The following is a 26064-nucleotide window of genomic DNA, read 5'->3' as shown; positions in this document are numbered from 1 at the left end:
TTGAATTGTTTTTCATTGCTTATTAAACGTAAATCGTATGAAATAAGTTAGAATAATTATAATTCAATTAAATAATTTCTTGCCTATTAGAGTAAAGTTATCAGTATAGTTTGAGTACCCTCGCACATACAGGTACTTGTTTTCCAATTAAAAAGCCAGGTAGAGGGATATTAAGGTGAAATTGAAATATTTCATAACTCATACCAACTAATTATTTACGTGGTATGAGGTTTGAAAAAGCAGGATGAATGGCTTTTTCTACTGATACTGAGATTTTTATTTGTAAATAATTATCTATACTTTTGCTGAGTCAAATAATATTGAGTGGAAATTCGGAAATGTCTCACTCCTTCATATCTTTTCAATGTATTTTTTTATAATTCATTAATACAATACTTGTGATTTGAACTAACTTACCTACCTTACCGGTACCACAAAGCAGAAGGAATTTTCTTCTCTGTGCCGGTACCGACATATTAACTTAGGTAAAATATATCATTTTACCACCTTTTCCATGTTCTTTTATTTGAATATTTTCAATTGGAATCTTTTGGAACGTTTTTTGAAGTAAGAACGTTTATTGCTCCCTATTTAGTTTAGATTAATAATTGAATAATCTGTCTTCTTTCTATATTTGGTGACATGATCTTGAATCAATAAATGAAATTCCATTAATTTTTTTTAGAAAAAGCAGTCCAATATTTCTCAACTCTATGCAATTTATTGCTCGTTGGAATTTTAATCGAATTAACTTCCATTCAATTTAGCGGCTGGATTCCCACAGGACAGTGAAAGTGATCGGCACAGTGAATATATAATTTCCATGAGTTGTGATTGGACTGTTCCCACTCAGCACGGCCTAGCAAATATGGAATAATGGAAAATTCCCATTTGAACTTATAATAACAATATTCTTACCAGACTATACTGAACATTTTCATCGTTACTGGTGAGAGTCCAGCTTAAATAAATAATATAATGACTGTTGAACATGCAAAAATATATATATAATCAATAATAATTCATTTTCATAAGCAGGGTTCAATACGGGAAGAATAATAATATTTATTCCTTTTTTTCTGTGACTATTGAATTGCAATTCTCTAGATCAATGTCTAAAACAGTTTTGCGTTTTATGGAATTTATTGAAACTGAATTAGTGAATGAAATGCATTATTTGTTTATCATTGTTGAGAAAACTAGGATATGATAGAAAATATAAAATCACTTCATACTTGTATGGGCTATTTTATCAAACTTAATAAAAATATGAAGTACCCTTTTATTTAAAACTTTAAAACATAGGCTGAAACTACTAGTTGTTGAAAAATGTTTAAAGTTTTGAATAAAAGGGTACTTTATGTTTTTATTAATTTTAATAAAGTAGCACATACAAGTAAAGTTATTTTTTATCATATCCTGGTTTTTCTCAACAATGATGAACTAATAATCCATTTCATTCACTAATTCAATTGCAATAAATTTCACAAAACTGTTTTAGACATTGATCTAGAGAATTGCAATTCTGATTTTGAAGAAATTACTCAGTGATATTATATTATAAAATACATGAAATACACTTTTATTTAAAACATAGGCCGAAACTACTAGTCGTTTGAAGTGTTTTAAATAAAAGGGTATTTCATGTTTTTATTAAAAAATATAATATTAACAGGGGCGGTCTGGCTCAGCCTGGGGCCCTCGGCTGTGGCTGATTGTGGGGCCCCCAATGACGGGTCTGGGGGGTCTGGAATACCCCCCAGCATGAGTGGGGGGGTTCCCGGGGGAAATTTTTTAATGTAGTTAAACAGATTTATTAGTACAATTAAAATTATTAAACGTGTTTGGAATACAACATGAAAATTCTAAATATAGCTGAAAAAGGATAAAAATTAAACTCATTTGAACATAATTATCAAATTGGCATTGATGTCATTGACTATTAGATTACACAGAACGGAAAAATTACATCTGGTGTGGCGCACTCACACAACTTTCCTTGCCGTTATGAAAATCGATCACCTGACGCTAGTGTTCACGCACATCTCAAGTCTACTTATAAACAAAGATCTGAACCAGCTGGTGACAGGACAATAGCGCTGTAGACACCCGAGGTCTGCTATCTCTTCATAGTGAATGATTTAATAGAATCAACAGTTGTCAACAGTTTGCAATTGAAATAATCACATTTTCTCGAATTTCGAGCTTATTTTCAAATTTAGGTAAAAATGTTACTAAACTTTAATTGTAGAGATTTTCATGCTTAATCTTTTCCACTTGAAATTTTTTGTTTAAATTGTATCTGAAGCCTGATAATTGGGAATCTAAAATAAAACTTTGCCTAGATGGGGCGGAGCTCCTGAAATTTTTACAGATATGGGACTTATGGCAGTTGATAGAACTTATCTATGACTAATTGAGGTATGAATTTGATCAAAATCGTTGGAGCAGTTTTCTAGAAAATCGCTAAAACCCCTGTTTTTGACAACATTTTTGCCATTTAAGCCGCCATCTTTAATTGAATTTAATCGAAATTGTTCGTGTCGGATCCTTATATTGTAAGGACCTCAAGCTCCAAATTTCAAGTCATTCCGTTTATTGGGAGATGAGATATCGTGTACACAGACGCACATACACTCATACACACACACACACACATACATACATACATACAGACCAATACCCAAAAACCACTTTTTTGGACTCAGGGGACCTTGAAACATAAAGAAATTTACAAATTGGGGTACCTCAATTTTTTTCGGAAAGCAATACTTTCCTTACCTATGGTAATAGGGCAAGGAAAGTAAAAGTGCTTTAGACATTTCTTGGCTAGAGCTCGTCAATGGTCTTTGACAACATTGTGAAATAAATCCTTCTCAACATTCATCAATGGTTGAAGCCAGGTCCTGTCCAAGCGTCGCTCTCAAATGCGTTTTCAGCTTGGAAAAAAACTTGCTCGCATGTAACTTGTGTGCATGGAATCATTTTCAATACAAATTTGTAGGCCACATACCCGTACAAGATAACATGCTCGCAATTTTGCCATCGTCACAATTTTATTTTAAGCTTCGTCGGGAGAAGCATCCTCTGACACGGAGTCTGATGTAAGATCTGATTCTTCTAGCTCTTCTTTTGGAATGTCATCTTCATCCTTGATGTTGGCTCCTTTTAAAAACTTAACTCAAGTTAACTTATTTATACTTTGGCCAGTTTAGGGATAGCGCAAAGTACATCTGCAGGAAAACTGTCAAATGTTTTCATTTCTTTTAACTATTTCGTAGTAAGCCAGGAACAGTCTTTCAAAATATCTTGGTTCGGAACAAATCGTTCTTCTATTTAAATACTAATCAAGGCACAATTCATAAGTTGGAAATATGATAATGCAGATAATGTATTGTTTGGTAATGAGATTCGGGCACACTTTTCATTGTTTATGCGCGCACAAGAGCCTTTGCTTTGGTTGCTCAGAATATCTTCTTGTTACCTTCTTGTCCAGTTAACGAAAGATTATAGAGGGGAAAGCTATTTTAAGGATAGTAAGAGGATTGACATATCAAAACTCCTCACCCCTACGCACTGTGCTAAAGGGATGGGGGTGGCTTGAAAGAACCATTTTTTCATTTTTCGCATATATCTCGGAAACTATGCATTTTATGAACATTGGTACTCTTTAAAAAATTACAAATAAGTTTTGTCCTTTACATTTTTCCCATATCTCTCATAGTTTCTGAGATATCCGCTCTTGAAGGTGAGATATTTTTTGAAAAAACAATTCTGTCTCCAATTTTTTCATATTTTCGGCCTTATAATTTTTGAACGATTGATGAAAAAAATTAGTTCTTATTATAAGCTTTAGCTCTGATTTTAATTATCTTCAATTTGATGTACATTTTCACTATTTTACGCATTTCCCTACGACTATTGCAGCAGTTTTAGTGTTTAGAGTGAAATTTTCTGTTCAGCAACAATAGATCAGTTGACAATGAAATTTGGAGGGAATGTTTGGAACACAATTTTCGACTTTGCAGCTTTGTTGACACTAGTTTGGAGGTGAGCATATAAAAAATCCCAACCCCTACATCATGTGCTGAAGGGATGAGGGTGGTTTGAAAGTTGCATTTTCCACTTCTAACTTACATGCTTTCATATTGGAAACAATTTGTTCTATTGACATAATCAACAACATAAAAATGAAGCTTAATAAATGTTCTACAAGTTTTGTTTGATAGAGATTTTCGATAAATCTGATTCTTTTCGAGATATTTATGTTCTAAAGTGATGCATTTTCGAAAAACCAGTTTTTCTTCCATTTTTTCACTCTTTTAAGTGTTACAACTTTTCAACAATTGATGAAAAGAGAATTTGCTAGTTACGAGATTGTAGAACATTAAATTATCTTCCATTTCGTGTATAATTCGACTATTTCACGCATTCTCATATGACGGTTGCAGCAGTTTTAGTTTTGAGTGTCAAATCTCAAGATTTGCAACAAGTGACTTTTCTCGAATCTATTCTGTCGTCATAAATTGGCAGTGTGCTTCAGTATGAACATTCATTCACATTGAGTACCTATTGGAACGTCTCCGTAACTAAACACAGGGGTTGTTTCAAAAATTCTTACCAAACAAAGACACTCAAAACTAAAACTGCTGCAACAGTCGTATGGAAATGCGTGAAATAGTCGAATATTATAGATGAAATGAAAGATAATTTAATGCTCCACAATCTCGTAATTAGCACATTCTTGTTGGTAATTTTTGTAAACTTCAATTTTGCACAGAATACAAATGCTCATATTTAAGATGCATAGTTTCCGTGATATAAGTTATGCGAAAAATGAAAAAAATTGTATTTTCAAACCACCCCCACCCCTTTTGATATGTCAATCCTCTTACTATCGTTGAAAGAGCTGTGGAGTTGAAAATTGTGTTATAAACTTTTCCCTCTATACCTTTATTTGAGCATTCATTGCCTGGATTATTGTTACTACCTCAAACATTGTCTAAGTGAATTTGTAGAAGCAGGCCTTGCATTTTGGGGGCCCTGTTCGGGGGCCACTTGGCCTCGGGGATCCCCGACCAGCTGACCTGGCCAGACCGCCCCTGAATATTAATCGGTGATTAATTTCTTCAATATATTTTCTGAAAACAGTGCTCACAGTTAAATTAATTAATATTAGTTTACTTGTTCTAGGTTGTTGAAACAAGAAATAAGTTAGTGCCATAGGTCAATTGTGTGAATTATTGGTAATTGAATTTTTAGTAATTATAATCATGAATAAATAAATATATATTTTTTTTAAACATCTTTATTGCCCATTAAAACAAATACAAAATGAAAAACTTACAAAAGAAATATTCTAGATTATAATATTATGCTATTTTACAAATAAATTAAAATTACATGGCACCACCCAGCAAGGGCGAAACCCTGACCACTGAGTGAGAGTATCAGCTGTTTAGACAATATAAAAATTTATTTACTATAATAATCAAAGCTACAAAAATCGAAGTTAACAATAAATTACTAGTAATTATAATATTTGACTGATGTCGAAGAAAAATTTTTGTATCACCCACTTATTTATCTGTTCCATCCTCTGTCTGCCCCTATTAGAAAGATATTCTGACAATGCATTTGGCATGATAGGCTATTTATTATTTTTGAGCTAAGATACCCCAATTGTCTTCGCACTATTGTCAAATCTGAATAGTTAATATTATAAATGTTATGAGATGTAACTCTCAGGTTATACATAGAAACGTTATCACAGTATATTCTGTGACGTTATTATTCACTGTAAATTCATCCTTCCTCATCCATGCATAATAGAGAAGTTTCTTTATATAAATTTGACGTACTGTCATCACTTTAAATTCGGCAAATGTTTCACTACTAGAAAAAGCCCTTGGCTTATTAAGAATTGCTTTTATTATCATTTTTTAAAATGTAAAAATTTTATTCATGAAAACATCATACGCTCCTCCCCATACCACTAACCCATATTGCAGCACCGATTGAACATCAACAAATTAATCACAAAATTACTTTAAAATCATTTCAAAAAGCGGCGCCCAAACAAGTATAGTTGTAAAATGTGTCAAGAGATAGCGCAGGTGTGCAGTCAGCGAAGCGTGGCAGCCATCTTGTTTTGATACTGCATGCGTTCGTGTTATTTTCGAGTTTCTTCCAGTCTGTCTTCTGAGTTTGTGTCGGATACTTGCTGTAAACACTTCTCGGTCGTCGTTGTACTTTCGTCGTGTACAATATTCCATGTTGTTATTTTATTCGTGTAACAACAAAACAAATTGGATTATGTGCCATAAATTAACGCTGCGTGTCGTGTGCGGACAAAATTCAATGGATAATTTAAACGTCGCCTCACGATGATTACTTGAACTCGGTAGACCCAGTTCGACAGTCAACGTTTGCTAGTTCGGGTTTGCCAGTTTTTAGTAGTTTTCAGTGTTGTTTATTGTAAATTTTGAACCTGTAAATATTGTTCGTTGTGCTTCATGATTGTGTGTTGCTAATCGTTGTGTGGTAATATCGGATAATACAGTTTTCATTCACCATGTCAAGTCCTCTTGTAAGGTCTGGTGAATGTAGAAAATTTGCTCCAAACATCTTCAACAAAACAAAGTGCACAAATTGTTTTCGTCAAAAGGAGGAGCACAGTGCTGAGGCTCTGGAAAGCAATAGGGTGAGTAAATATTATGAAACATTTTTGAAATTTGGTTCATAAACAATAAGTGACCTGTCATAACCTGTCCGTCTGTTTATCAGACCACTAGCTCCGCGGACGAGATTAGAACTGCAGTTGTCAACAAAACTTGAGCTAACCTGCAACTTTTCCAACTTTTATGATTGGTTTTTAATGATATTAAACTTGAATATCACAATAATTACATTTTTAAACAAAATTGCAAATGCCACAGCTTTGCAAATTTATTATGCAAATTGACAGCTGTCAAAAATTCGGCTATTTTTTAATTTCCGAATTCTAATGACAATAAAATCCTGACAGATTTGACTTGAACTTGTTTTACGGTTTTGTTGTTTATAGTTTTCAATTATTTGTATAAACATTAGTAAGGTAAGGTGTACACAGAACTTGAATTCCCATTAATAAAGATTATTTTAAAATATTAAGTAAGTTATACCAATACGGTAATGTTTGCAGTACGGTATTGAAACAACTGAGTACACTATCTATTGAGTTTAGTATCTCTTATCTTAGTATTGAGGGAATAAAGAGCTTCCAATTCAAATATTTAATTAGATTAACTTATTCACAAATTAATATTAGTGTCCTTTTGCTTGATTTGGTGACTATACTTTTAATTCCAAACGGTTTTCGGATGAAGACGATACGCGCTTTGTGTTCTGATAGAAATTAATCAAAATTAAACAAGTATTTGGGACAGAGAGTAAAGATAATTCTTAGAAAGCGTGAGAATCTAGATATTAGAGATAGTATCATTTCATTGGATTGAAACTGTGTCTTGCTGGGTTCTAGACGTGGATGGCCTTGTATTGTGCACTTCAATCATGATTCTAATTAATTCTGAATCATGATTTACTACTTTACTTTATGATTCATTGAGTTCAATCTATAGAAGGTTACAGAAAATGTCAATGTATTAGCCTAATTTTATATTAAATTAAAATAATGCATTTTATATTAGTCCTGCTAATAAGCTGTTTATTACAGCTACTATGTAAGTTGAATCAAGTTCTAATTTTCATTTATTCCAATTAAAAGTTTCAAATATACAATTCGGTAATTTTATTGGCCCTAAAAATGTTAGCCCAATACTTTTGAAAGAAATTAGAGTTTTCTCCCTACAAAATGTATTGCATTTAAGTTTTTAAATCAAGTTCTCTTCACTAACTAATAAAATCCATTCCCTTAGTACTTTTTTGCCTAATCTCTTGAAAAACAGATTTTTTTTTCAATGAAACAACCTGTGAGCGTCAAACGTTTCAAAATTGTCTGACAATTTTCACTCAGAATCTCAGCTAACTTATACTCTGATCTCTGAGCATTATATATTCAGTCAGGTTTTCAAGTAACTTGCATACACTCACAAACACAATTTATGGGGAAATAAAATCACCTACAAGACTCTCATCTTAGTGTGTTCTTGCTTTGTGTATATCTATTTATTTACCGACAATTGGTCGATGCATGAAATATTCCTATCTTGTCCACTATAGCTATCATTTAGATAGGCGTTATGATTACAAATCTACAGTCTAGTGAATGGATGACAGACTATTGGTAGATACTGGACAGACTCTCGGTAGACAAGAAACATTTTTCTGGGACAGACTTACTCCAGGACTGCAAAAATTGAACAGACTATCGGCAGACACTAAACAGACTATCGGCAGACACTAAACAGACTATCGGCAGACACTAAACAGACTATCGGCAGATACTGAACAGACTATCGGCAGACACTAAACAGACTATCGGCAGACACTAAACAGACTATCGGCAGACACTAAACAGACTATCGGCGGATACTAAACAGACTATCGGCAGACACTGAACAGTCTCTCTGTGTACAAGAAACCATATTCTCTGGGACAGACTTACTCCAGGACTGCTAAAATGCCTGCAAACATTGACCAGTCTATAGCAGACACTAAACAGACTCTCGGCAGACAGTGAACAGGCTCTATGCAGTCAGACAGTTCCACAGTGTTCATGACTAGAACCAGTCATGAAATTTTATGTCTGTCTATGTTTTGCTTATCGATTTTATGGAGGGCAATTCGATCGGTTTTAGTGTTTTGTGAAGGGTTTATGATTGAAAATTATGCGTTGCTATCGAAACTGGACTCGTATGTAAAATCATAGTGAATACCAATAAATTACACGGATGTTTTACCATTCAACACGATTGTGGGCGAAATTTGTTTATAGTTTGAGTTTTCAGTCGAGAGCGTTTATTTTTATTGGAATTTGATGTTAGATTCGTCTTTTCAGTGGTTGCTTCTAAAATAAAATTATTGAAAGTCTATGAGTCTTTCCAAACATGAGGTTGTCATAACCACATAGTCAAGCTGCGTTTACACCAAAGCTATTAACAAAATGTTTATTTTTCCGTCCTTATAGATTCTATTAGATTAAACGGAGCTTGACAAACACATATGCACATCATGTGTATGATAAGTTATGTTCAATCTAATAGAATCTATAAGGACGGAGAAATAAACATTTTTTCCAATAACTTTGGAGTAAACGCAGCTTTAGATTAGTCTTTTCTGTGGCTGCTTCTAAAATAAAATTATTGAAAGTCTATGAGTCTTTCCAAACATGAGATTGTCATAACCACCTGGTTAATCACTATGAATATCACCTTCACTTCACTGCTACCAAAGATAAAAAGCTACATTTACTAGATATTCATATGTATGAACAAATTAATGTATCAGACAATATATCTATTCCTATATTGCCTTTGCTGCTACACATGTAGGCTTCATGGTGAGGTGTGCTGAATAGAAAAGAGGAAAAATACGTAGCCAACTATTGTTTTTCAAAAGTAAGGAATGAAGGGTGAAAAATGATGTAACAACCGTGACTAGTTTCTAGTTTTTACAACAATAAATGTTGTTTTATTGATTAATACACGATCATTTATATAAAAAATATTGAGAAAGATAGTTCAAATTTAAATTTATTTTATTGTTGTGAACATGGATACAATGTACATAACAAAGTCATAAAATACAAAGTAGACCTATAATAAAATATAAAAATATTTGAACAATACATAAAATATCTAAATTGGGGAGAGGAATAGCACAAGGTTACCTTATTTTTCCTCTCCCTATCATTTATATGATGTATACTTATTATATCAATCAATAGAGAATAATAAAGAATATGAGATCAACATAATAAAATATAATATAATTATCTATAAAAGTCATTTTACATCACATATTCAAAAATAATTCTTTCCTGTTATAAGGCCTTTTTCAACAAGATAGGCCTAAGTTTTTATTTTACTTTTAAAACATTCAAAATCGTCAACCTTAAGACTATCTGGCAGGTAATTATAAAGTCTTGTACCAAATGCAATAAAACAGTTCAATGTATAGGAATAACTACACAGATTTAGTCTGAGTGAAGAAGCATTTCTTGTATGATAGCTATGAACAGAGCTATTCAAAGCAAGACTGGCTAAGTTTTTCTTCATGTATAACAAACATTCCAGTGCATAAATAGCATGAATTGTCAAAATTTTATAATGCTTGAAAAATGGTTTGTAATGAGACCGACTAGGAACACCAACAGACCAGGACCAAACTGTTTCTTCCCCAAATTTTTGCAATTTCATGCTGATTTATCAATATTGATTACACTTCCCAATCCCCACTTCACTAAGCTACTGCAAGTAAATGCTATTAGTAAGAGAAGTATAAAATTTAGGTAAAATGATGGCTTCTATTTAGTAATCGAATCCAAATACTGTACTTTAGTAAATTTATTGGTATTGATTTCAGACTTTATTAGGTCTACGCACAGGTTTTACCTTGTAGCCTACTCCTCAAACATAGATGGACATAAAAAATATATACTGCAGTTTTGGAATCATTTTATATATTTAATAGTATTTTTCTTGTATTATTTTTAGGTGTTATAATATTATATTATTATAATTGTGTATGTTTTTTGAGAAAAAAAAATACTATAAGAGTTAGGTTAGAATACAAGTTACTGCAAGTAAATGCTAGTAAGAGAAGAGTAAAATTTAGGTAAAATGATGGCTACTATTTAGTATTTGAATCCACAAATACTTGAGTAAATCGGAATTGATCTCAGACTATAAGAGTTAGGTTAGTGATTTTGAGGTCATGATTATACGTCAATTATACATAAAAACCGTATTGAGTACTTAATATATAGATCCGATTTTCCTCTCACAATAAATTCTACTCTTAATTATTATAATCTAAAGGCCACTGCTAACAAATATGTAACCTATAACACTAATATTGAATGTATAAGGAGGCAGTTAATTTACATAGGTACTAAAATAATAAACCTCATTCCAAATCACTTCCTCATGGACAATAAGATCAGCGGAAAAATTAAACTGGATATAAAAAACTGGACATACAGTAATTTCTTCTTCCATTTAGATTATATGACTCGAGATTTCTGCTCCAGCATTGTTTTTTCATTCGTTTTTCATTTTTCAGTGGACTCGCCTACCGTTATTTTGAGTACCTATTCCTCTGTTTTCTTCCTTCCCCCCATTTCTCCCTTCCCTTTTTTCCTCATTACTTCTCTTCTCTTCTTTGCCTGCCTATTACATGGGAAACCATAGTTGGCTAGGTATCTTCCTCTCTTTTTTTCTCTTTTCCAACACACCCAAACACAAAGCCCATGGTTTTTTATATTTGTAACATTTTATTGTGTTTTATTTGTTTCGTAATTCTTTGTAATTTTGTTTTGTCTTGTTTTGTGTGTTTTTAATAAATTGAATTGAATTGAATACAAGTTACTGTAAGCTACTTCAAGTAAATGCTAGTAAGAGAAGAGTGAAATTCAGGTTTCAAAATAGTGGCTATTATTTAGTATTCGAAACCAAATAGTGTACTTGAGTAAATCGGTAGACCTATTGATTTAGATTAGAAGAGTTAGGTTAGAATACGAATTTACTGATCTAAGTTGAAGAGAGGTGAGGAATAATAAATTCAAGTTGATTCTGCAAGGTGAATGTTTTCCTTCTTGATGTCTAATGTATGATTTCTTTGCATCGGGTGGATGGTAGGTTCATACATGCCAAGTCATGTGTGAGTAGAGTGATGATGAGAATGAGAAGGGGGGAGGAGAAGGAGGAGGAGGGGATGAATGAATGCTAGATGACCTGTGAGTGAGGAGTTGAAAAGGATTAGATTATTGGGAGGAGAAGGAGGAGGTAATTTCAAAAGTTCTCTTGAGGAGTGGATGAGGCAGGATTTCGAGGAGGAAGCTGAACGTATCACGTATATTTCTACACCGAGATTCATTTCAAATTGTCAGCATTGATTGAATGGGAAAGCCTTGATGTTATGCATAAGGAATGCTGACAGTTTGAAGTGCATCTCACCGTAGAGGTGTGGTTGTTGTTGTCTCTCTCTCGTATCCTCTTCTCTGTCCACCCTGATTCCCCTCATCGCACTTTCTCACTCTGTCTCATTTGGTGCCGGTTTTTGAGAGGAGGAGAGGAGGAATAGCCTTGAGCTTTTTCAAATTCCTTCGGTTGCTTCTTAGCTTAGCTGCCTAAAAAACGAGTGAGTGGGAGAGAGAAGGAGAGTTTTTCAGCTGCCTAAAAAACGAGAGAGAGAATGATAGTGAGGAGAGTGGAACATTGGGTAAGATAAGAAGAGAGAGAATGGTTTGTATGAGATGGAGTTAGAGAACGATGTCCAAAAAATGCGAGACCACTTTTTGTATAGTTTTGTTAGGACTAGGCTGTTCGATCACTATACATTGAGATAGTGAATTATCTTTGATTGTATATAGTACCTGTATACTATTATAGTATAGTATATGCTACAGCTCTTGAATAACCTTTTGGCTTCTGGATTAGATTTTAGGGTTATGTTATGCGTGAATTTGTTCGCGAGTAAGTTCTTGTAGCGAAATGGTTGTATGTTGTTATGATAGGCAGATTTATCTGATATAATTTTTTATGAAAGACAAAAGGTATTAACTATTCAGTATTTGAAGTAGTTTCACTAGAATGTAGTAGTTTTGCTCTTGAGTCTTGCCGTTTCAAGAGCCTTCTACAAAATAAACAATAATATTGTTTATTTTATGTAATATGGAAACAATTTGAATAAAAGTTTGAATTTGAACTTGAATTGAATAGTAGAGACAAATAGAAAATTGGGAGTGCTTTTGTTCTAACAATAATTTTCCATTTCACTAATAAAAAGAACTAAATACTAGTAGAAGAAGAAAAAATATTGGGATACAGTAGAACCTCTATGATTTGTAGTTGAGAAGAAGAAGAAGGCTAAATTATGAATGGAAATGTAGTAAACATTCAAGTATAGAATGCTAAATATTTAATAAGCAGTCATAGATATTATGGATATAGGCCTACATGGCAAATAATATGCGAATAGTTATATCATAAGCTTTAAATTTAGCCTAAAATTGTCACAAAGTATTGACAAATTTTTAAAACTGTAAAATGTTCAGAACTATTGACAGATTTTTAAATATTCAATCAACTAAACTTTTTTCGTTTAATTAAAAAAAATTGAACGCATAGAATTAATTTCCGGTAGACTAGCGCACAACACGACTCATAACTAACATTCAATAACTGATTAAGGAATTCTTCATGCTGACTTCCAATTTTGTACTGCATTGAACTAAATTAACACTACTTTGTCAATAAACAATAATTTTGTCTGGCAGTCTATGTCATTTCCGGTTGATTACCTCATGTCTAGAGAATTAGCAACAGCATGGTATACTGTTATTATCTTCCCCTTCCATAATGTATGTAAAAAAATAATACTATTTATAGAGAGTTATAAAAAATACGACAAATAAATATGACAAAAATACGAATTATAGAGGTTGAAAATAAGTTAGAGCAGAGAAAACTTATAAAATTGTTTTATACTATGGCCAGAGCTAGATTTTGCTACGGATTATCGAGGGAACCGAAGTACATTATAGAGGTTTTTTCAAGGGATCTTTCACTGGGAACTATAGAGGATTGCGAATTATAGAGGTCCGAATTATCAAGGTTCCACCGTACTAGAAGATTCTGGAAGATAGAAATACTGTTGGGCGGATATAGAAGAAATTAAAATTCTATAAACCCACTCATTCAATGTTTCATTTTATCAATGAACGAGTTTTTATAGTGAGTACTAGAAACTAAAGCTAATGTGAAGCCTATACTTCAACTACGAATGTGCTTGCAATAATCAATCAATATGTTTCAAAGTCAACCTGTGATCAATGAAATTGAAGTCAATCTTTGATCAATAATTACTTGAAGTCATTAATCTAGAATAAATTGAAGTCACAAGGTCTCTTATCTCGGTTCTTATCCTACACACACATATTAACTCTGATAATAACTTCCACGCGTTGTATTTTAATGAACCATTAGTCTTCACCTGATTTATATTTAATTGTATTGTTTACCTCCGGTTCTAGTATCTTGTACAATTTCCTTGATAAGCGATCGTTGTTAATGGGTTTTGAGTCGATAGGGGAATTTTATTTCATTTTTTTTTTGAATTATTCAATTTTTTATTTTTCAATGAATTGTTGGTTTTGATCTTAGACCAGTTATAGAATAGACACGCTGGGAAGTCTAGCCTCTGAAGCCAACATCTACTGCCATATCGCCCCATCGTGACTTCAGCATCGGATAGAAAACTTTCAGATTGTGTCTATTTCAGATGGAAGTAAATTATTATTTATGAAAATGGTAAACTCCCGCTGCGCTCCCGCTGAAATAGACACAATGTGCTATGGAAAACAATGTAAACAAACTCTACAGAAAAGTTTTCTATCCGATGCTGACGTCACGATGGGGCGATATGGCAGTAGATGTTGGCTTCAGAGGCTAGACTTCCCAGCGTGTCTATTCTATAACTGGTCTAAGGTTTTGATAAACCAAAACAATATGGAATTTATTTTGTTGAATTAGGCCCGTTTTACATTATGATACCAGTGGGATACCAAATGGTTAATCGAATCACAAGGCATTACTTCTTATGGCGTTCATTCATTAAATTAGGGACATTTAGTTTTGGCACAAAGAAGTGAACAGCTTGGAAATTATTTTACTTGCAATATCGAAGTAATGAGTACTTCTTTTTATATTTATTTTGTAGTTTTGGAACTTGGATGATTCACCATGTGTGTTAATTTTTGAAATATTTTGATTGAATTATTAGAATAACCCATCAAAATTAAAACAAGGAACTTGTAATTACTTGAATACTTGAAGTCGTTATGAAGGACTGGGGTTTTCAGATAGGCAGTGTCCAAGTTTTTCAGTCGATTACAATAAAATTAATCTGCATTTTTATTGATGCTGTGGAGGTGCTTGATCCCATAATGGCAGTTTATCACCGGCACTCATATTCTGAAAAAATTAGATCTTAGCATTTTTGAAAACGTCAATTAAAGCTCTACAAACCCAACTCATTCCATCAACAATTTTAAGTCATAATTTTCGTGGGATTGTGCCGGTTGCACAAAAGTCGATTAAATTTTAACCGTGATAAATTCTACGAGAACCAAACAGAGAAGCTGTCTTATCAGAAAGACCTTCTCCGATTGAAATTAATCACGATCAAAATTTAACCGGCTTTTGTGCAACCGGGTCTTAATCTCTTGTTCTAACTTGATGATTTTTTCATTTCGACTGAATTTACATAAGTAGCAAGTAGGTTCTCAGTATAGATTCAACTGGGGTAATTCAGGGTTCATTTATCTCTCATTTTATATCAGCTACTCATTCTCAAGTTTCATTCAGCTATTCATCTTCTCTCTATTGGTCCATTCTTGAAATCATCACAAATAGAAACGTTTGTACTATACAGCGACCACATAATACAAATATATTACCAAAAGTTTTTTAACCAGATCACTCCCGTGTTATCGGATGGGCACGTTAAACTGTCGGTCCCGGCTGAAGTATGAAGTCGTGAGGCCCATTGACGGCTTAAATTATATATTCAGGCGATGGGACCTTCCCGAAAGGGACTCCCCACCAACAAAAGCCATACGAATTTACTTTTTATACAAATATAATACAATTTATACTAATTCATGATACAATTTGTACTATGTGGTCGCTGGTACTATATTATCATTCATCCACTCATCTGGGCTTAAAATACTTGTGGAGAGTTGACTTTTTAAATAAATATGCAGTTACATTTATTTTATATTTATAACCACGATATATTCTATCGACGAGACTCCACAGATTCCCCAAGTAGTCCTCTAGTAATTTATGTGTAGCACGAAACCGTATAATTGCGCTCGTGTGATCGATTAGCTTCTAGGAAACAACAAATAGTGGCATAATTTAATCGATCATTGCCAATCGACTATCGGTGTGTCGACACCGGGAAGTCGACTATCGATTCTATTGAGAGTGTCTGAAGAGAAGAAGCAGGAAGAAAATTGAAACCGTGCAGTGAATACTATTAAAATGAAGTGTAGGTAATGTATTACTGTATTGGTGATATATACGTGATAGGTAAATATAGTGGGGTTAAGTTTTAACTTTCAGCTTTCGATGTAAATAGCATCAATGTTTCTCGTTCAACCAATGGTGACAGTATGAATGGAATCTGACTGTAGTGGATGTGTATGTACAGTTCCCATGAGCAGTGAATGAATGAATGCATCTTAGATGAATGGATGAGCAGTTCTCAAGGATCTACAACATTGTAATGAAGTGAACATCTTTGAGTGAATTGAGACCAAGATCCTTTTGCTTATTCTCCTTCTTGTCTTGTTCTTTATTCTTGTTCTTCTACTTCGTGTTCTTGTTTTTATCAACATTCTATTTTCAAATGTCTTTCACATCCACATCTTCGTCAATTCCTTGTGAGTCTAATTCAAATTCAAATCTATTTTCCCTTGACTTGTTCTTTATTCTTGTTTCTCTCCTTATCATATATTCGTGTTCTTGTTCTTTATCAACATTTTATTTTCAAATGTCGTCTTTCACATCCACATCTTCGCCAACTCCTTGTGAGTCTGATTCAAATTTAAATTTATTTACCATAAAAAACGTAAAGTATTTCTGTTAACAGTTTTCTTCAATCAATTTTCATATTTTTTGTTATTTTACTCCATCATGTTCTAATTAATCTTTAGTCTCCTACTCATTCTTTCGAGCATCGCTTGTCACTTCACCACGTGCTTCGTCCACAGTCTTTAGCTCTCTCTGATTTTCACAGTTTCTACTTCCCTTTCTTTAATTTTCCCATGGTTTTCTTGAAATTTCTCATTACTATTGCTCTTTCTATCCATTTTTCTAATCTCCTATTTCTTATTGATATATCGATTTCTATGTATTAGATACTTCATTTTTTCTCGTGTATTCAATTTGTCGCTTGTATTCTTGGCCTCTCTATTTTTTGAGAGGTCTTGCTGCGCCCTAACTTCGCTCTCCTAGGATTAACAAAAGAGCTGCTATTCAATTCATTCTCCTGAACAGCTTCCATTTTTTTATTCCGTTTCTTCCTCCTAAATTTTTCTCCTTTGCCCTTATTCCTTAGTTATTCTTTCACTCATTTCCCATGTGAATGAGTGAAATGTGGGAATAAAATGTTTTATTCCCAAGCATTTCCTTGTGATCTTGTTTACTTCTTCTAGTTCCTCAATTTTTTCCTTTTTATCGTCTTCATCCTCCAGGTCCATTAGCATTTTTTTTTGTATTGTCCATCCTTCAAATCCTCTTCTCATTTCTATTGTTTTTCCTTCTCATCTTCCTCTGCCACTTTCTTCACCTCCTTCTCTTCCTTGAGATCCATCGGCTCCTTCTCTTATTCTTTTTACCACCTCCTCCTTTACCTCTTGATCTTTTTATCTGCTTTTTCTCTTTCTTCTCTTCCATCATGACCTTCTCTTCCTTCATTCTTCTCTATTCATTTTATTATCATGGAATATAATACTCTTTCATATCAAAGCTTCTTCGTTTTCTTCTTCTTCTTCTTTTTCTTCTTCTGCTTTTTCTCCTCACTCTTCTCTTTTTCTCTTCCTTCTCATCCTCCTTTGTCTACTTCTTTCTCTTCTCTTTGTCTTCTTCTTTTTCTCCTCCTTGCTCTTCTTCCTTATTTTTCTCCTCCTTGCTTATCCTCCTTCTTCCTCTTCCTCTTCTCCTTCTTCCTCACTTGGCACATTTCCTTGTGCCGGAACCTTCGGCTCATGCGCGCGCCATTCATTCATTCCACAGTTCAATCTCACGTAATTGCTCATTGTATTCATAAAACATTACTCCGTTAATATTGTTCAGTATGCTTCACACATGCCACAAATATAATAATTATGTTAACAGGTCAACACACACATTCTCACACATATCTCGAACACAATCATCAAGGCATCATTATCATCATCATCGTCATCATCATCATTCATGACACACATTTAGGTCAGGGCGATCAAGCCTCGATGATGATTTTGAAAACGAAAATCAGTGATAAATTTCTAGGGTTGACAGCTAACAGCATTGGGATTGATTTGATGAATACTGATGAAGACCTGGGAAAGGAGTAGGCCTATATAAAATAGGTATTGAAGATATTTCAATGTTCGCTAGCGAACAAGTGTTTCACTTATGCCAGTAGTTCTTCACCTCCAGCCGTATTTTACAGATAGATGATATAGATATTTAGAATAATAATTATTGTTTTTTTCTAATTGTCACATCTTTGTACTGTTTTTGTGTTTTGGTGAAATAAATTGAATTGAATTTCATACATTTATAGGCATTGATGTAGGCCTATAGAATATGAGTATTGAAGATATTTCATATATTTATTGGTATTGAAGCAGGCCTATAGAATATGAGTATTGAAGATATTTCATATATTTATTGGTATTGAAGCAGGCCTATATAAAATACGTATCGAAGATATTTCATATATTTATAGGTATTGAAGTAGGAAACCCAAGTGATTACTCTATAATCTGTATCTGATGTTTTGAGGTGTGTACAGACGTACGTACCACGAACACGCGCATATCACTTTTCATCAGTTGATGCTATTCTTATTATATCTGTATCTTTACAGAAACAGTAAGATACAGGTATAATAAGTAATAGCATCAGCTGATGGAAAATGAAATGCGCGTGTTTGTTGTGCATAAGTCTGTACGTGAGTTTCTTCTCAGATCTGTCAGATTGCAAATTGTCTAGCAAAAGTATTTGAACATTCAACTACTGAAAGGTTCTGTTTAGTTGTATTTTGAACGTAAATGGAAAGGTTAGGGAGGTTTAGGTTAGGAAAGGTTGGGGCTTGGCTTTTGAATGGAAATATGTTAATATTATATAATAAACACAATTGTTTATAGATAATATTTAGGTTAGGTTTAGGTTAGGGTAGGTTGGGGTTTGGCTTTTAAATGGCAATATGTTAATATTAGATAATAAACACAATTTTTTATAGATACTATTTGTTTATTATAAATAATAAACACAAATGTTAGATGAAATTTGGTAGTTTTTATGCAATCAGTAGAAAAACATTACTATTAAGGTCCCACTTATTAGTATCAGTGTTCTTTTCCGATTCAGTGCAAATATTCCTTCCATGAGTTCTAATATTTCGTCTTCCATTTCAAAAATAAAATAAATAAATAAATAAAAAATAATTTGAAATACTATACATAATGAATGACCCTCGTAGAAGTTGATACACCTCGTAATCTATGACACAGATCACAGGGATATTGATTGAAAAATATAAACACCTAACGCTAAAAGGTATACTCAAAGTAAAGGCATTTAACAACAGAGAGTAAAATGTTGATTTGACTTTATTATTTATATTATAGAATGATTATCCACTTCTATAAATTACTTAGGGCCGTTAGCACAGTGAAAGCTTAAATTCAATTCAATCAGCTGTTGGCTTAAACTCAAAGTGAATCACATTATAACGAATGAAACTACTTGATATAGATTTAATCCTGTTTAAGATGAAATCTAGTTTAAACTGGCACTATATAAAATATTAAGTGCAAATACTGTATTATACATAGTGCTATATATAATACTGTGCAAACGGCACTTAATCAGCTTAGCTTTAGTTAATTTATTTTTTGGCACCTTAATACAATGTAAATTCTGTTCTTCATTGTAAAAAAAGAATAAATAAAAAAATAAATGTATGATATTTACATAATTAAATTTGAAATCAAGTTCCTATCTTGTTCATAATATATCAACCTATTGCTCTAAATGCCTGTAACGTTTGATACCAATATGCTAATACATTAGTCACTAAATTATGCTAAAACAATTCTAAATTAACTTGTAGTTAAACTGGTAAATAATTACAACTTAATTATGCAAGAGTTCTGTTGGCTATTCTTGTCTCGCTTTAACCATTGATTTCTCTCTCAATATTTTCATATAAGGGGAAAAATGTTTATTTGCGTTGAAAATATGCCAAAAATAGATGTGTAACACTAATTGATTGGTACACTGGAAAAGATTATGTAGTTTGATAAAATTGAAACGAACATTGCATTGATGTTTATGGCCTGTGTTATATAAAATGTTACAGTTATGTAGATAAAGTACGACACAACATCTGAATATTCAATGTTCACAAAATTAACATAGGAACGACTCATAGGTACATATTTAGAAGCTCGTTTCCATGGACGTCCGTAGGATGGGTATATTTATATTTATAAAGTCACCACTTCAGTAGCAGAAATTAACATAGCCGTTTAACATCATTTAGCAAATTTTAATGAATTCTTTATTGTATCAAATTAAACAACAGTGTTGAATTAGTTTTGAAAAAAGTATCGCGGAAAAAAGAACGTTGATGACTTGGTTGGTTTGAAACAGGTAGCTTGGGTAAGCTCGTTCTCGTCTTGCTATATATGGAATCCGGTCGACGTTGATCTGCGATCATATTTGACCGGCCGTCGCTAATCGTTGATTATTTTTGATCGTTGATCAGTGTATGACCTCGGTGGCCACATTCCATGTAGGTAATTAGATCAAAGAATTAGGGTGAGTTCTCACGGTGGAAGATTTTTGTTGAGGCTGGTCAGTTTCACAAAGATTTATTCTATTTGTTATGTCTTTGAATAATTATTGGCACAAATGTTAAGAAGGAAGAAAGGTTAACAAAATTGGTGCTCAGTTACAACCCAGAAGGCAAGAGAGACCGAGGACGGACAAGAAAAAGATGGATGGATGATGATGAGGCTCGGAACAGACAGAGATGCCTAAACACTGGAAGCTACAAGAAGTAGAAGGAGGAGAAGAGAAGAAGAAGAAGAGAGGAGAAGGAAAAAATAAGAAGAAGAATATAAAGTAGAATAAGAAGAAGAGGAAGAAGAAGAATATAAAGTAGAAGAAGAAGAAGATGAAGAAGAAGAAGAGGAAGAAGAATGAATGTTGTCACTTTATAGCATTATAATACTAATTTGTTAGTAAAAATACATAACGATTCTAAATATTTGAATATTTCATTGTTTTGATCATGTAATTGATTAGAGTTTGTCACTTGGGGCCATTCTCCTTATTATAGATTTATCTGTAATGAATTATGAATTATGAAAAATGAAAATTATGAATTTCGGGGATGCGATATTTTGATTTTCCACAGAATCACTCGCTCACTTTTTACTATCCACAGACGACGAAAGTCTCAGCTGTTTCAGCCAAGGATGAATTATCCTTTTAATGTCGTTCAGCTAGTTTTCCCAAGGATGAGACCTAGTGCAATCGAATTTTCATATCATAAACCTACTATGTTCCAAATTTCGTGAAAATCGTTAGAGCCGTTTTCGAGATCCGTTGAACATAAATAACCAGATAACCAGATATAAAAATAATCGGATATAAAAATATAATAATAACCAGACATAAAAATATAAACAGATTGCTCGCTTAATATAATAGGATTTCTGTATCTAACAAGAAGTAATTAATTTTGACAATACTCTATGTTTGCAAACCAAATTCTTGAGTTAGTAAAATCTATTTATTTATCATTCCTTGTAAATAACATCGTTACTCTTCGAATCATCAGATGCTGACAGTTTTAGTTTTGTATAAATGGAATTAAATCTCAGTTTTAGAATGGAAACCAGGTCTCATTTAAGCAGCAACCAATTCAATCAAAAGTAGCTGCTTGTGTGTTGTGTGCCTCTGAAATCAAATTCAATCTCCTCCAAGACGCTATACCACCCTGGTAGCTTACCTCCATTTTTTGTGCTCCCCCGTTCGTCATTAGTGCCCTTTTTATTGCCCTTGGCGGCGGCGTGTCCGATTTTATGACACTTAATGCAGCCAGGAGTCATTAGAAAAGAAATGTTTTAATGTATTTCAAGTGTAATGAAGTCCGACTTGTATGGGGAGTTTGGTTTCTGATTGCTTCTGAATTGATCTTTCCTTCCAATTTTTTGGTTTAATTTGTTTTTGTAATGTAAAAGTAGGTTTGTAATATTGGTCATAATAGATTATTACTCCAATATTTTGTTTTAATTTGTTTTTGTGATAGTTTTGAAATAGGTGGAGAGCCACCTTTTAAAATACTCATTATTTATAACTTATACTTTCTTCTATACCTTATATCTCCTACATTACATTCTCTATTGATTCATACAATAATTACATCATCAAAATGATAGGGAGAGAAAAAATAAGGTAACCTTGTGTTATTCCTCTCGTAGATTTAGATAAGGTAACACATAGTCCGAAATAGGTTAAGCCTTGTAGTTGTCCACTTTACAAAATTTTCAGTCCTTAATTATTAATTTCACAAAGTAGATTTTTAAATTTAGATGCTTCAAAGCCAAACATAGAAGAAATATTTCACATTATCATCACTAAAATAGGAAATATTCACAAATTATACCTTATTTGTTTTGTTATTAAGTGTCTGTTTTTGATTGAAAACGTTTCTGATTTGAGATAAGTTTTCTGAATGGTTTTGGGATTTGTTTTTTTTTAGGGCTTCCACTGTTGTGATGATGTGTTTTTGTGATTGAATACTTTATTGCTGCCAGAATATTCTTATTTATTTATACAATACGAACATTATCAAAATGATAAGGAGAGGAAAAATAAGGTAACCTTGTGCTATTCCTCTCCCAAACTTAGATAACACATAGTACGAAATAGGTTAAGTCTTGTAGTTCTTCAATTCACAAAATTTTCAGTTCTCAAGTATCCTTATGTTGAAACTCACCTTTTGAAAAAAAAAACTTTATTTGCTAATACACTATTTCTTCATCATGATACATTTATTCTTCTCTATTCATTTCCAAATATGATATTTTATTCATTTCCAAATAATGCATACCTTTTATTTGAAAGGTAGTTATACCTAAACTAAACAGATACTAAACATACTAAACAGATGTCTGAAATTGGGGATAGTCGTATCCATTGTCAACCATTCCTTGTTATATACACAATGGGCCATATGAATAAAGTTGAGCATTTGCTTATACTTCTAAAATATGGAGCATTTGCTTCATTTTCTATGAATAAACGTGAGCAATACCTTTTGCTCATGCTCATCAAAAAAATAGTTTGAGCATTTGCTCAAAAGTAAAAGCTTTTGCTCAAAATTGTATGAATAAACTAGAGCATTTGCTCAACTTTTGAAGCAAATGCTTCAAAAAAGGTGAGTCTAGTCTAGAGCAGCTTATCATCTTTTGCTCATAGTAAAATGGCTCAACTAATTCGTATGAGGAAGAGGAAAATATACCAGTTACGATCACAACCAATAGTTGAGAATTATAAAACTCTTTTTAGATTCAACCATGATACATATCACCATTATCCCTACAAAAGAATAAATACAAAGATATCTAGCTACCTGTTATAAAGATAGCCATCACAAAATAGGAAATAGGTATTTAAGAAGATGAAAGTGTAGACGATTATTATAGAGATGACATTTTTTCACGCTATTATTTCAAAATTCTAAACTCAACTAACCTAAAACTCTATTCATAAATAGAAAACAGAGCAGACGACGCAAATACAAGCGGTGCACCCTATTTGCATATTTAGCGCTTCCGTGAGCTATAAAAACAGACTAAGGCTACAAAAGCGAATCAGCTGATGAAAAATGTCTAAAATACGTGAGCATTTGCTCCAGAGTTCAGGAGCATAAGGTAAGAGTAAAAGGTAAAGCTTATTCATATAAAAATGAGCAAATGCTTTTGCTTCTACCTTTTGCTCATGAGCAAAACCTTATGCTCCATGCTCTTGCTCATGAGCATTTGCTCTGGTTTTATTCATATGGGCCATTATATTATGATGCTTATTACTCATATATTTATACCCATACAGGTATAAGCACCTGTAAAATGAAAGTTATTATCAGCAAATAACCTTTTTGAACTTGTTAAAATATCTGCTGTACTTGGTAAATAGTGAAACCACATTCATTAACAGGCAAACTTCATTAAACAAGATGAAATATTATCTAGTTTTTGAGAAAGAAACAAGAGTCTACTGATAGAATCCAATGAAATACGTGCCTGTTGTGTCAATATATATTGATAACATGGTACGAAACTACACAACCAGGTTATTAGGCACCAATTATTTATTCTGGTGAATTTTCCTTCCATATATTGAGATTCACTTTAAACTGTCAGTATTCCTCATAAATATCAACCTCGCTTCCCATTTAATCAATGCTGACAGTTTGAAGTGAATCTTACAACAGAGGAATGATAAATATGGAGGTAGATTTTCCTGCTAAATTATTTACAAGTTGAAAGTCCGCCACATTTTCAGCCAATTATGTTCAGGGAGTATAGATTTGGAATATTTCTGATGTGATCTGCAATCAGAGTCGGATAATCGGTGGAGATTGGGATAAGGGGCGTGGATATGGAAACGGGAGCCTCCCATTGGTTGATAATGAGATGCTGGTTGGATGATAAGGGCCAATCAGGGTGTAGATGGCAGTGGTTGTGATTATTATCCTGTTCGGACTGTTCCGCGTTTGGATTATTAGCTTCTGTTGTGAGATTCACTATAAACTGTGAGCATACCTCATAGATCTATACTTTCAATGCTGACAATTTAAAGTGCATCTCACTAAAGTAATAATTATATTATAATCCGGTTGTTCCGGTATAATGTGGGGAGGCGAATGTTGGACGTAGGAATCTTCATCTAAACAACGGCTCAGGTAGGCGAAATCTTCAATTTTAAATTGCAAATGTGGAGAAATTTTGGACGAATGTTTGTTCCGAAGTGGTTGTTGATCTAGTCCTAGCGGTTAGATTAGTATCTTGTTTAAGATTTTAGTTTACTACAGATTAATAATCGTGTAAGAACTGATCAATTTTAGTTTTCTAGAGATTAATATTGGTGTAAGAACTGAAATTAGTTACAGTGCACGAATTGGAGTGCAAGTTTAATTTTCCCAATATTTTGTTTTAATTTGTTTTTGTAATAGTATTGGAATAGGTGGAGAGCCACCTATTAAAATAAGCATTATTCATACCTTATACCTTCTTTTATTCCTTATATCTCCCAATAATGGAGAAATGGAATTTGAGAGTTTATTCAAGTTTAATTACGTTTTATTGATTCATTCTGACACTTGAGAATGGCCTTATTGCTGAAACGTATCATGTAAACAAAATATTAAAATATGTGTCAAAAAATATATTTAAATTAATAATGAAACAGTATTGAGTGTTTCACTTTACAAGATATTGAGTAGCTCTACCCCCATAAGATACCATTATAATATATTATTAAATACAAGCAGGTAATCGTTCTCCGCAAGGTTCAATCAAAAACTTGACAAACTGAAAACTTGATCTACTGTAATCTTGAAGAATTTGAAATAGGTCTATAAACATCCTCGGTAAATTGAGAATCAATATGCAAAACTTCAAGTTAATCAGTACAGTAGTTCAGACGTGATGATGCGTCGTCATTCGTGAATTTCTCATCCCGTTCTTGTATAAGCCGATTGTTTCCTTTATTATATTCTTTTATTGACCGAGCGAAGTGAGGTCTAAGATTCAAGTCGACGGTTTGGCATTTCTCTTAATGTTAATATGTTTATATATTGCGCATTTATGGCAAAACGCGGTAATAGATTCTCATGAAATTTGACAGGTATGTTCCTTTTTTAATTGCGCGTCGACGTATATACAAGGTTTTTGGAAATTTTGCATTTCAAGGATAATATAGGCCTAAAAGGAAAAAGGAGCCTCCTTCATACGCCAATATAAGAGTAAAAATCAGACTATAGAATTATTCATCATAAATCAGCTGACAAGTGATTACACAGATGTGTGGAGAAGCCAGTCTACTG

General features: G+C 33.0%; 1 protein-coding gene across 1 annotated transcript in view; it reads left to right on the top strand.

The window, feature by feature from the left end:
* The first annotated feature begins 6095 nt into the window (after positions 1-6095).
* The window catches only part of LOC120353359 (protein outspread-like), a 254806-nt gene continuing 234837 nt past the window's right edge, over positions 6096-26064 (top strand). The window contains exon 1 of the mRNA XM_039436714.1: positions 6096-6703. Coding sequence (XP_039292648.1) covers positions 6575-6703 — 129 coding nt within the window. The 5' untranslated portion in view covers positions 6096-6574. The remainder of the gene's footprint in view (positions 6704-26064) is intronic.

The sequence above is a fragment of the Nilaparvata lugens genome, chromosome 10, assembly GCF_014356525.2.
Source record: "Nilaparvata lugens isolate BPH chromosome 10, ASM1435652v1, whole genome shotgun sequence".
Taxonomy (NCBI): domain Eukaryota; kingdom Metazoa; phylum Arthropoda; class Insecta; order Hemiptera; family Delphacidae; genus Nilaparvata; species Nilaparvata lugens.
The sequence above is the reverse complement of the archived record's forward strand: the minus strand, read 5'-3'. Positions and strand labels throughout refer to the sequence as shown.